Source organism: Empidonax traillii, unplaced genomic scaffold, assembly GCF_003031625.1.
Source record: "Empidonax traillii isolate 1590-97213 ecotype Southwest subspecies unplaced genomic scaffold, ASM303162v1 scaffold477:size924519, whole genome shotgun sequence".
Taxonomy (NCBI): domain Eukaryota; kingdom Metazoa; phylum Chordata; class Aves; order Passeriformes; family Tyrannidae; genus Empidonax; species Empidonax traillii.
Window position 1 is genome coordinate 1 of NW_020955670.1, and position 13,687 is coordinate 13,687.

At 33.4% G+C, this 13,687-nt stretch overlaps 1 protein-coding gene across 1 annotated transcript in view; it reads right to left on the reverse strand.

The window, feature by feature from the left end:
• Positions 1–5,398: 5,398 nt before the first annotated feature.
• OTOGL (otogelin like) overlaps positions 5,399–13,687 on the reverse strand; it is an 85,660-nt gene continuing 77,371 nt past the window's right edge. Inside the window, exons 53-57 of the mRNA XM_027896092.1 lie at positions 13,425–13,544; positions 11,789–11,834; positions 9,876–9,947; positions 7,656–7,735; positions 5,399–6,319 (exon numbers count right to left, since the gene is read on the reverse strand). Coding sequence (XP_027751893.1) covers positions 6,119–6,319; positions 7,656–7,735; positions 9,876–9,947; positions 11,789–11,834; positions 13,425–13,544 — 519 coding nt within the window. The 3' untranslated portion in view covers positions 5,399–6,118. The remainder of the gene's footprint in view (positions 6,320–7,655; positions 7,736–9,875; positions 9,948–11,788; positions 11,835–13,424; positions 13,545–13,687) is intronic.

The following is a 13,687-nucleotide window of genomic DNA, read 5'->3' on the forward strand; positions in this document are numbered from 1 at the left end:
CCTGAAGTGCTTGAATCACCACAGCTTCAAAGCAAAATCATGTTAGGATATCTAAGACATAAGGGAAAAATGGATACACATATTTATACTTCACATGGATGCAGCACCAGCCAATGGTGGGTCAGAGATTTGTGTGTTTCATCTGGCCCTGCCTTTTCCCAAGCCTCATATCAAGTTTCCTGAGATCAGAAGGCCTCCCTTTAACTTCACTGAACTGTGGATGTGACTGCTGTTTGTAGTCATTTAAAAACCACTCAGTGTAAAAAAAGTCAGGCTTTTTTTTAGTTTTTATGTGATTACCAGATCAAAATTCATTAAAATCAGCGAAACCCCTTACTTACTTTTCTCCTTTTCTGATTGTTTTCTACAGTACACATTTCTAGATAGTTGTCCCTTTGTCAGGGTTTAAAATAAGCCTTAAAACACTTTTCCGTGGAAGCACTAAGCACAGCGACAGAGCCCATTGATGCATATTATGATCTTACAGAGGTCCTACCAAAAATTACCAGCATAAAAATCTATAAACAAAGAATAGGCAAAAATGCATAGCAGTAGGAACACTGATCAATTTTACTGATCTATTCAGGCTCCTGAACAAGAACTCAGCTCAGAAAAATACATTGGGTGACATCCACCTTTGGCCAGATGTGAAGCAGCAATTTCAATTATACTTACCTCAGTATAATTCCCAGTGCCCTAACCCTCCCCAAAATTAACCTTTTTAATAGAAAATTGGTTTTGCACTGTGTTCTTTGAAATTAAATTAGCTTAAGAAGCTGATAAAAATTATTAACTAATTATAGAATAAATAAAAATCAGTACCACTGGATATATGTACCATAAAAATGAGCAACACTCATATTATTTACTGTGTATTTTTTTCAGTGGTTGTTCCTGATTTTTACTAAAACTGTATCCAACTCAACTGTGAATTGTGAAATAAGGAATACAATTTTTAACTAAAGCTTTATTTAGAACTTTTAGTAAACAAGATAGGCTTACTCTCACCAGAAAAATACCATTTTGGAGCTTCTATGTTACCCAGGCTCAAGGACACACATAGCAAATGAAAAGCTGCCGCAATGAAACCCCTGATCTCAAAACACTGAGTCAATCTCTCTCTCTGAGAAGCACACACATACACAGCACACACGAGTGTAATCACCTGAGTGCTATTTTAGCTATCAATGACAAGAGTAAGCTGCTGCCTATTCAGCTGTTTTGCAAAGCAGACTTACTCAATTTTTTTTCCCAGAGAAATTTGTAGTCATTGAGCACAAAGGGAGGTTTTATCAACAAAGCAATTTTCAAGACACCAGCAGGAGCCCTCTCTGCATTAACCTCATCAAATTAAGTGAGAATGCACATTCCACCTTAATCAAAAGAACACTCCCCAAAACACAACCAGTTCCCTTTTATTCAGCATTTCCAGTGATTAAGTTTTAGCATCATTCACTCTTGGTTTTCTCCAGAATGCTACATCAGTACAGAAGCAGCTCTTCAAGTTCCCTCATACAAAAACTAGTTGTGAAAGTAGAAACTACATGTATAAGACATTTATTCAGATTACCTCCTTGCAGTAAGATTCTCAAATCTTGGATCTTAGGGAATATTTTACCACTGATTTTAATAGGTATATGACCATCTATTTGGTCTATGTGTAGGATTATTTTTCCAAATAGGCAAAAATGACAGTTCTTAAATGATCAGTATGTGGCTGCTAAGATCTGGTCAATGTATCGTATTTTCAGTTGCTTACATTCCATTGCCCTTCAGCTCTGATTATACCTTTCCACCCTAAGCTGTGGTGACCTTTTAATGATAATGGATAGATAATTTCTGAAGTGTCCTTGTTCTATAGGTAGCTTGCACATTCCACTTGGCACTTAAAGAAAGGTTAAAGAAAATGTGGTACACGATATCATGTACAGACCGTCTCGACCATAACCTTTTCTCAATAAAAACCTTTTTTTTCTTTTGCATTAATGTTAAGTGCTGAAGTCTATCCCTCAGAAGATTTTTTATGTTCATGTTGTGAATGTTTTTTGAAAATATATTCCCCAGCATCACCTCAAGGTAACATCTGGTAAAAGATTTGATGGGACGGAACTCAAAAAAATCAGTTCAAGTTAATGTTTTCCATTGCCACCGCATTCCCAAGTGGTACCTTCATGTTTATTTGGCAGCAAGTTTTCACACAAAGTTGAGTCTCTGAAATAATAGGAAATTCGATTTTTCCTTTGAATTCTTGTAAAAGGAGAGATGGGGAAAAAGAGATGAGATGGCAAGAACTATATAGAACCAATGCATAATAATAATTTAAAAAAAAAAATATCCAGGCTATGGATCAGCAGTGCAGAAGGTCAAGAGAAAAAAGTGCCAGGAAAAACGGTGAAGAAGTGGGAAAGAAGCCACATCTGAAACAGTGGTTTGTCACTGCTTAAGCACTGTGAACAGCACAGTGACCACTGACCATTTTTAACCCCAGGGTATGTTTCTGTAATACCTCTGCCTTTCAGTATATTATGCAGCTTGTAACTATGTTCAGACACGAAACTTTAGGCCTGATCCTGCCTGGAAATATCACCAATGCACAGGTTCATATATTTGGGAAGAGCTTTGCATGCAATGTGGAAATTAATCCAGTAAATGTATTACGTTTTAGTTCTTATATTTATTATACAGATTTGTCTAGCTTAAAAAGGAGAATATTAGGAGCCTATAAAGTTATACTCTCAGATTTTACTAATGAAAATACACAATAAGTGGCTTAAACCTAAATTTAAAAGCTTTGCTTCAAATTTTATTTGCATATTGAGGCAAGAGTTGGTTTTAACAAATGGGCTGGTAATAAGGAAGTGAAATTATAGCAGTCAAATATAAATAATATGGACAAAGACTTACCATTTTACAGAGGCATATTCAGGTACAATCTGATTTTAAGTATAGAGATATATTTACGTAAATCCCTAAAATATCTGCATAGTTTTATGCATAAGCCTTTATACTGTAGAACTTCTGCAAGCACAGGTAGAAGAAAGCAGTGGCAATGTAGGAACAAAGGGCTTGTGGAAGGCATGGCAGGACTGAAGCAGGACTGCAGGACTGCACTCCACCATGCACACTTCTTCCCAGCTCCTCTCATTTTTCAGTGACAGTGTGGGAGTTTCAGAAGGATGCACTCCCAGCCTTTCTCTTAGAAGAGTAAAAATTATTGGAGTCTTAGTTCAGAGAGAGTAGGAGGGAGGGAACTCTGTGTTCATTAAAACTCTTTTAGTCAATAACAAACAGACATTAATTTTCATATTTAACTAAGATTCAAGTTGGCTCAGCTTTCCAAAGCAGATCACAAGACACCTGTGCATACAGGGTTACAATTTAGGGCGGGAATGCAGAGTTGAAGAGAGATGAGAAAACCAAGACAGAGCAAACTGCATCTATGTTTGTATTTAAGTTGCAGACAGAGGAAACATTTGGAGCAGAACAGTCCTGCCACACTGCAGGCTCATTCAAACCTTCTATCAGTTGCAAGGCCTGCAAGGGTTAGCTCACATTATGTAAAATATACCACATTGTGCCAATGTCATCTTCATGGAGGTAACAGGGTTGGTCATCTAGGAAATGGTTCATGGGTTTCAATAGGTGTTTGCTTTCTGACCGGGCCAAAGCAGCACAAGTTTGAAGTTTAATCATAAAATGAAAGGCAACCTTAGAGCCATCCTATCCGGCAGCACTGAAGATGTATGATTTTGCTGTTGGCTTCAGTTGCTACTGATTGTTGCATTTTAAAAAACAATTTTAGATAAGTGGGAAAAAAATATTCTAATACCATTTTAATATCATCACAGGTTGTCATGAAGTTAATTTTAAACATAACTGCTTTTTTAACTTACAGGTTTGCCTGAGATTTTGCATGAGCATTCATTTTTAGTAGCTAAGGTAAATTATTGCATCAACACTGATTTATTATCACTCTGCAAAACAATGCTTGCTAAATTCTTTTTAATTACAAATACAGTTCTAAAACTTAAAAAAGTACATGGCTTATAAAAAACACAACTGTTCAATCAAAACACATTAAGTGTTCAGTGATTATATGGAAGAAATGCTGCATTGCAAGAGGTTCCTTTTTATCAAATGCTAAATTCATTAAGAAGTTTTGGGCCAAACTTAATGTAAATGAAGGATTCCTATCTCTATGTTAAAAAATCAAAAGGCTCTAAGGATATATTTTTCTATTAAAAATTGTCCTTTTAATTTCCTCTACGAGTAAATAAACTATGGCTATTATTATGATTTAAATTCTATTTCTTGCACATGTGAAAATTTCTGTGCACAAATTCTTACAGCAGTATCAGAGAACATTTTGGTTCTAGGCCCTGGTATCTAATACAATTTGAAATATCTGCCATACAAATCATAAAAATGTGCAAATGAAGCATATGTTTTCTCAAAGCATCACTTTATTTTGATTACTGGGTTATCATTATTTCTTTATAGTGGCTAAATATTTTACTGATAATACAATGGATTCCTCCTTAATTTTTAAAACAATTCACTATTTTTAAGGATATGGATGAGTAGATGAGTCTTGTTAGTAAAGACAGATTTCCCTAGGTAAGCTATTTTTCTTTATAAGCCATCAAACTGAATATAACAAAAATTTTAAGATTTGTCAAACAAAGTAGCCTCGGGGTTTAAAGGGGTTTTCAAATTTTATACTTCTTATTTTTCATTGCAATAACCCATGTGATAATCAAAACTTTTTGTAAGTAAATGATAACCCCTTGAAATTATAATTGTTTGTCAAAAGATTTCAGACTTTTAGACAAGAATTTTAATTCTGAATCAATTTTGATGATGAGGAAAATAGTGTCATACTTTAAACCATTTTCATTCAGTGATTTTATAAAGCAAAGTAATCTCATAAAAACAAGCTCAAAATTGTATCCTTAATTTTTAAGAGAAGGTTATATAGTATGTTTAATAAAGGGGAGATTACATTCAGCCTAAGGTGCTGAATCATGGACATTCACAACTTGATTGCGCATGAAAAACTCACCTAAGCCCTTCAAAACATTTATTTTAACTGATTTTTTTTTCCTGGAGTCAAAAATTGTGAACCGTAAATTCAGTAAATAGCCCAAATCTCAGTATTTTTTTTTAAAAATGCATTTTATAAAAATATACTGAACACAGATCTTCAGACTGGAAACACATTATGACTAGTTAAAATGCTCTGGGGTTTTTTTTAATAAACATATATACATATAATCTTAGTCTATAGCTAGTAGAGAGCCAATTTCTTTTCTGTGAAAAGTGAAAAATGGATATAAAATAGAATTTTTCATACCATAAACAGCTTTAGATATTTTTAATAAAGGCACAAAATCTTAAAATCTTCAGCCTTTGCCTGGTCATGCTTCATATTTATAATATACATAAAAATTAAATATATCTCTAAGGTTTAAAGATATTGTTACGATTCTGCTGTGTACTCTGAAGATTTCCTACAATTACTTACAGATCATAGTCGAGTTGTTTCTCAGTGACTTACAGTATAATCAGAGTACAATCATTGGTAACAGATTATTGGACAAAGGATAGATTTTTAAGCAAGAAAAAATGTGTTGCAGTTGAACTCACTATTTTTTAAATAAATTAATTCAGTCATTCTCAAAACTCTAATATGTTCTTTACCCTTTAAACATGGGACCAGTGATAGTTTTCAACTGGAAGTCACTAAATAAATGAACCATTGAGAAATTCTCAACTTTGATAAGTAGCCATGATCCAAAATTTTAAAATATTGGAAGCACAGACATTAACCAGCTTTCAACAGCTCATCAGAAAGCCACTGAGTAGAAATAAATGATGGTTACACCTTGTCCAAAAGGATTTATGTTTTTCTTTCTATACATGCCAATATTTTAAAAGGCAATTTGAAGAATAACAAACAACATTTTTACTAAATTTGCAAAAAGTTACATTATAAAGCATAACCGAGGACTTTTTTATATCCCTGCAGAGTACTACAACCATCCATGGTCAAAAAATCATGTCTGGTGAAAGGAAACTCATTTTATTTCTTCAGATAAAATTTTATCCATAGTAATGTTCAGTTCCATTGGCATGAGCAGTCTATAGGCTCCTGAAGGACGTACATAATTTCAGTGCCATTTCCTGAGCAGCGCAGTGGCACAGTCAGATTACGTGTTCCAATTTCTCGACAACATTTACAGAATCTTAAATGGCTATCAATATTGACATTGAAAATTGTTGCAGACGGGCATTTTCCATCACAAGAAGCCACGTTTATCTATGAATAAAATAAGAACTGAAATTAGACATCTTAAATATTACATTTCAAACTTCTTTGTGATTAAAACCCATTTTTACATTTGAGAAGGACTGTTGCCTTAAAAATTGTTTTAACTTTTAAAATTCATTCATTCTAAGTTCAGCCACGTTCAAAATATTTTTTATTACCCTTTTCTTTATTGTTTAATCATATGTTTTGTCTCAAGCTTGAGCAAACTGGGTACCAAAATCAAATCCTCAGTTTAAAAATTAGGAACTTCTAAACAGCACAACTGAATCCATGTCCTTTCCATGTTCACTGATGAAAAGTTAAATTCTTATAAGCAAAATGAAGGGAATTCTATCTTTCTTCTTGAAGGTTCAAGAGGAAAAGCATAGCAATGGAAAAGCTTTCCCCTTTCTTGCTCATATTACTTGTGACTAAGAGCTGTGTTGTCACTCTAAGAAACATATCTAAAAAGTAGACGCAGTAACAAACCAGCAAGGGCACCGACTGGCTAAAAAATAATATGTGCTCTAGACTGAAGTCACTTTCTCTCACTACTACATTATCTGAGGAATTTTCTTACTAAAGTAACTGTGAAGCTCTTCAGCATCTTCTCTTAACTGGAAAATTACTGTAATTCCATCTATATATTTATAATCCAAATATATATATACTTACCAAATGTCAATGTTGAACTTCAATCAGGATGTCTTTTAATATGTAATGATATTTTGCCTCTTCCCTAATTATTGTTTATGTTCTTCAACAGAATCTTACCAGAGACCTTTTGGAAGTCTTGAGATACTTTGTCAAATGCTTCTCTTTTAAGTACTTCATGAGAAATACAATTGCTACTCAGAAATATCCAGGGTTTTGTAGTTGGGGCTACACCAAAGGTGAGAAATAAGATGTCTTAAGCAGACACAGAAGTAAATGGGATCATGAATTTATGATATGGAGACCCATGCTATGTGCAGGAGAAGACACACAGAGTGTAAAAGTCTTCAAAGGTAAATGGAGCACTGTTTCCATCACATTCTAAGTTGAAATATTTCTAGTTCTCTTTTAGAGTGGGATGGTTTTTTGTGCTGAAGAGTTCAGTGCTTTCATTAGTTACAAGCAGTTACGGTGTGTATTTTTCATTTGAAGCCAGATGTTTTTTCAGTAGGAGGGCTCAGTGTTTCAGTCATAGGAATAGCTAATTTTATCGCATTTATGAGTAGGACAACATTCCTAGGGTGAAAGGTCTGATTTTGAGAAGACAGCAGCATTTTTTTGTTGCTTGTTATTCATTATAACCAAGTTCTTAGTACTTAATTTGGCATGCCACAGGCTCTTTTATGCTTACCGGGCTTTGACTTATACAGTCATTTTTTCTTATGGTTGTTCTGATTGTCATTTTCTGGCAAATTCTTTCTTCCTTTTTGCCTGATAAAATACAGAAAATGCATACTGAATCAATACACCTTTTGTACTGCATTTCCTACTAAAAAAAGTGAAACTATTAACATAATTTAAATAATTATGCTTTGTTTTCCTTAATGTATGTGGGAGATGTACACACAGAAACTATTACCCCTATTTTTTTTTAATCTAATAGATTAGTAAATAGTTCTTGTGCAGAATTATCTGTTTTAGAGCAGGCACATACGAGGCAACAAGTGGCCCAAATAAGCTATATAGATTTTATAAATATTAAAATATGAATATGATTTTAATTGCACATATGGCAAGACAAATGTAAGCAATGAGGAAAAAAGGTGTCTCCAGTAATTTTGAATAGTATTAGAATTAATTCTGTTTTATTGCAAATGTTGAATGTAAATAGAATTTTAATTCTACATTTTAGATAATTTTCAGAACATAACATTGAGAAGGTGAAGCTGTGAATGCGATTACACTGATGCTTAGTTTAAAAAATAAATATAATTTATTTTAAAAGTTTAAAAGTTTAAAAGTTTAAAAAATAAATATAATTACATAATTTTAATATATTTTTGAGAGAGATGTCCTTCAGGGAATCTTTGAGAGATGCACACATTTGCTAAATATGGTGCACTTTTTATCACTAGATTTGAAGTATGTAGCACTGAGTCAGCATACAGAGCTAGGATTAGGGAAATACTAAATTTTTATGCACAATATTGATAAGAGTTGTTTCTTTTTATTTGAAAAATAAAACCATAGAGTGCAAAGCCATTTTTAACATACTGAAAAACTAAAATCATAATTTTTCATGCTGCACCACATATCAGACTGTTATTACTATCTGTGTAACAGAAGTTAATTAGATCTCCTATTTCAATTTCCATCAAAATCATGTAATAGTTTTGCTGTGGAACCATTTCTGGATATCCAGCACATAAAATAATAAGCACTATTCAGAAGAGTTTCTCAACCTTCCACACATGCTTTCATGGTTGGGTGTACACAAAAAGAAAAACTCGTCTGTTCCCCAGAAGCTTGTGAGCACTTTTATAAGATAATTGAGCTCTGAGTAACCAAGATATTCTGCAGCCACAGCTCCACTGAGTATTTAAAAATTATGTTTGCTGCAGAGTACTGCTAGATTTTAATCTGTGCATTCAGAGTAAAACAAGATTATGTTACTGAATTAGCAAACTGCTATATGATTGAAGCTGTTAGCCCGTTATATCTCTCTTTTCCTTCCTCAGAAACACTTAAGAAAAAGTTCTGTGATATTTCCATCAGAAAGTGTTTGCCAGCATGAGTACATGCTGGCAAATGTAGACAATGCAATCTTTGTATTGCTACAAGTCATGTAGAGATATATACAACATTTTGGCATATAAAGTGCTGATGTCTAATGAAGCTGCTATACTTTTCTCTCCCCAACCCTGAACTGTAAAGATCTACATTCAATATCAGATGTGTTTTGTTATTCACTCCTTATTTCAGTAGTGAGTTTCTGTGACTTACCTATCCTAAAAAGTTAAGAATTATGAGTGTAATGCAACAGTTCTGTAACATTCTCTATTTTCTGTGTAAAAAGTATATTTTACCACGTGGTTGCAATTGTATGTCTCGGCCCCACCCTCAACATTTTCCTAACTGTGTAAAACATATTATTTGTGACAAAAAAGATATACAGCATAAATCCATATCTGCAAAGGTGAGACCAGACAGTAAAAGACACTCTTGCTCTATTTTAAGACCAAAAAAAATTACATCAATAATTTCAGAAACCTGGGATCAGATTTAGAATCTCTTGGTAACTGTATTCAGAATTATGATGTTGTTTTTTACATTTTATAGTACTACTACCCTGTAAAGTAAATTCATGTGATAACACAAATTTCAGCAAGAGCAGGAGGAATAACCGTAAATGGATGAACCTAATTCTGATAGGTGCTGAGCAGTGAACCTTAACCAGGCTTTAGAAAACCACTGATTGGGGAGGCGAATAGAGGATCAGCATCTCTCAGTATCAGTCCCAGAACCATTAAATGCATAGTAACATTTATTGATGATGACAGCTATGACACATATATCAAGTTCTGCTTACACTATTATCAAAAAAAGGAAAATACAGTATTAAAAATAATACCTGGTTCACAATTAATACTATCAGTAGGCACTACTGGATTAATGGCAAAGGGTAATAGACCCAATCCAGAACCTGGCAGAATCATTAGGAATAGAAGATTCTCATGAAATAAAAACATTTCTGTATAAATGACATTTCATTAATTCTTACACTGCCAACTGCAATTTTTCTTTTAATAAAAGATGATGAGCTTTCCTGTTAGTCTTCTACAATTTAGAAACCCCACAGCTGCTTCAAGTCTCACTAAAGATGGCCTAAACTTTATTACTCTCCTGATTAACACAAAACTGGAATGATGCTTACTTTTAAACCAAACTTTTGCAATAACTCTCTCTATGGCAAGGTAAGAATTAAATATACGCACTCACTTTGCATGCATCAAATCAAGCTCTTTCAGAAAAGTTATTTGTCCCCATTAAAACCCCAAGGTGTTGCAAGCTCTATTTATAAGTACTCTTCTTAGCTGCTTCACCACAGGGCACATGCTTTTAGTTAAAAATAAAACAAAATAAAAATAAAACAGCATATAATTGTTTGAATTATATCTGGGGTTTTTAGCAGCCACCTCAGCAAGTATTTCTGAAGTATAACAATGGCCACAGAATATGGCCAAAATCTTCTTGATCAAAAGAAAACAAATAGTCAATAATTTTTAAGACTAAGTTTCTACATAAAGCCAACCTAATTTTGAGGGAAAGTTAAATATTTTTAACACAGTTTATCTCATGCCAGAATGAATACTGTCAGTAAAATCGTAGCACAATTTGTTGTGTTACTTCTCTATGGTGGTTCTCATTTAAAAATGTACTATATTGTATTAAAATACCCTTTATTGTCTACATTTTGTATACAATAGAATACCAATATTTACAGTTCACTTTTTAAGACTAGCATAAGTTGGTATTGTTCTGTATTAGATAAATATCAATATTCTTTTTTCCACCAAATTATATAAAATACATTGCACTTTAGTTTTATGTAATAATTGTGCAAAATATGGTTATAAGTCTGTGGCTTGCTAGTCAATATTATTAAGTAAATGTTCGTCTACAAAAATGCCAACAATTTATTGGCTCATATATTTTTACTCTAATATTGAAGACAAAAATGGCCAAAAAAAGGGGGGGGGGGGATTTTCTGAAATGTTGAACATGTTCAAGCTCTACACAATTAGTTTTATACAACAGTGGGGGCTTTATATATAAATAATTATATACCTTGATAATAAAATTTTCTTAGTCAAAATTGTAGCAAAAATCAGTTTGTTCTCAATCAACTTTTAAAATTGCATAAATTACGAAATCTTTATGTCAGCCTGAGTCAAATTTCATCCTATTTTAAAGTTAAACACTCAGAAAATGTGTATGTATTCCCAGTTATTAAAAAGTTGATTTTATATGAGTTGCTATCTTCACTATTACTATAACTTTTCCTCATTTGGGATTTTAAAAAAAGTATTCTGGTGTTTTGGCCCTTGAAAATACATATTAGGGTTACAGAATAAATCAGTAGGTTTGAAGACATATTGCAAAAATGGCACTGAAATAGGAATCAATTTTAGGGGGAAAAAATCCTTATCTTTTATGGTGAAAATCATACAGGCAATATTTTAGAGTCATCTAAGCAATAAAGAGAATTTGTTCATTATTTTAATTGAGATAGCTTTTAATCTTCCATGGGTTATAATTTGAGAGATTTGGTTATACTCCAGAACAATAATGTTAAAAATCACCAAGTCAGCAGCCAAATGAAGCAATACACTTTAATAAGAGTAGTTAGGTAACTACAACACTTCTTATGTGATTTGCAGGGGGACTGCATGCTTTCTCCTTCATCTCCCAGCAACTGCGGTTAAAAAACAAGCCTTCAAAATCAAAGCCAAACCAGCACATATTGCAGCCTCCATCACTTACAGGTCTTGCAGCAGCCATCATTATACGTCTGCACAATTCCTCCATTCTAGGAAAATAGAAGGAGAATATAGCAAAAAACACTGTGCCTGATGCAAAGGTAAACTGTATCTCAAGACATTCCCTGTTTTAAAGATGCTCATCTAATAAAAAGTAGTATCACTGAAACGAAGGGAATTACACAGATATGTATCAGCTGGAGGTTTGGTTCACAAATTCTTTGCAACCTTTGAAATTGAAAATGAACTCATCATTGCTGACAAGTTCAGTGGTGTTCAGTTGACATCTCCTTTGAAAAAATCACTTAATTTCTATAAGCATATTTTTATATCATCCACTACCATCTGTTTCCCCATAACTGAGACTTATCAGGATAGTTTAAAAAATTCACATTTGTAGCCCAGAAGTGCATATCAAACAGTTAACAGAACATAAATAGAGCTCTTAAGATAACAACAGACAAAAGACATTTTTCAGCTTCTTTGTTCATGGAGCATTCATTTTTTATCTCATTAAAGAAAAATCACTGAATAAGTTGTTCAAAGACTTCTGAGCACTTAGACACTTGAATCCATATTCCTGAATGGTCCTGAGATGCCTGGCTGAAGACCTTTCTTCTCAGCTAATGGTTTAAGTCTATGTTCAACATCTCTGAAAAACAGGTCAGACTGATTCAAGAAGTTAATTTTAGGTCTCCATTCTTTAAAATCTTAACCATTATTACTAAGGAAAGATCCTAATAATGGTGTCAAAAATGGTTCCAAGGAAGAAACTCAAGCATAAAATCAAAGTAGTACAGACACTAATTTTAGATAGTGTACCTTCTTCAGGATTGGGAAAAACAGGAACTTTTTTAAACAAATGCAAAGGATAAGTAGGACGTGTACTAAATTCATAATCTGTAGTCAAGGCAACAATGGTACTTACGCTCTCTACATATATTATTTATTATTATTTGTAGCTTATATTAAATATATGGTGTACTGCAAGTGCAAGAATTATAAGAAGTATTATAAAGTTAGAGAAGTATTAAATTAGAAATTAAACTAAACAAACATGCAGTGTATGTGAAGAACACGTTCTTCAAAGCAGTTTATATGGGTACGCCACATTTACATTTTTAGATATATGATGTAGGTAGATACCCTCTCATGTGATAGATTTTTTTTATTATGTTATAAAAAGTTTATTTTAAGAGATAATAAAATTTATATATACTCTGTCATCTTCCTAATCTTTGCACAACTTAAGGAATTTTTTAATATAGCCTACTTTTATATGCAGCATTTCTGGATTGCTTGGTGTGATTTATTTCGGCTATGTGCACTACGAACTTGGCTAAATGTTATTCTCAACAGTGATTAGCACCTTATGTAGTGGTATGTTAGGAATGATTCCAGTTCCACAATATTTTAAAAGCAGTCATCAAGACCCAAATCAAATTTTTATACTGCTCACAGATACTTTGTCAGTTGAAAAGCCAACAGAAGCATAGGAAACGACTGCAAATTGCTAGTTTACATGTTTTTACTTACCACTTTTTTTCATTTAAAGGAACTACATGAGCTATCCATGCGTTGTCAAGTGTAAGCCAAACTCCAGAGCAGTTGTTGTCACTTACCTCACCCAAAGTACAAACCTTTGTACACTCAGTGTCATTAAATGGGGGGCAGACAACACTTGATCCCAGTATGATAGCCCCTGCAGCAGTCTTCACACATTTGTAGTTGGTGCAGTTAGAGTTCCAGGTACTTCCTTCCTGAGTGTACGAACCAAAGCCATTGTCAGGAAAGCCAAAACATTTCAGCTTAATCTACAACTTCAAATGTCTGTAAAAGTGGTTTTCCTCATGCTGTAGTACCTGCTGGAGTGGAAATTCTTGCATACCACCCAGAGGTGACA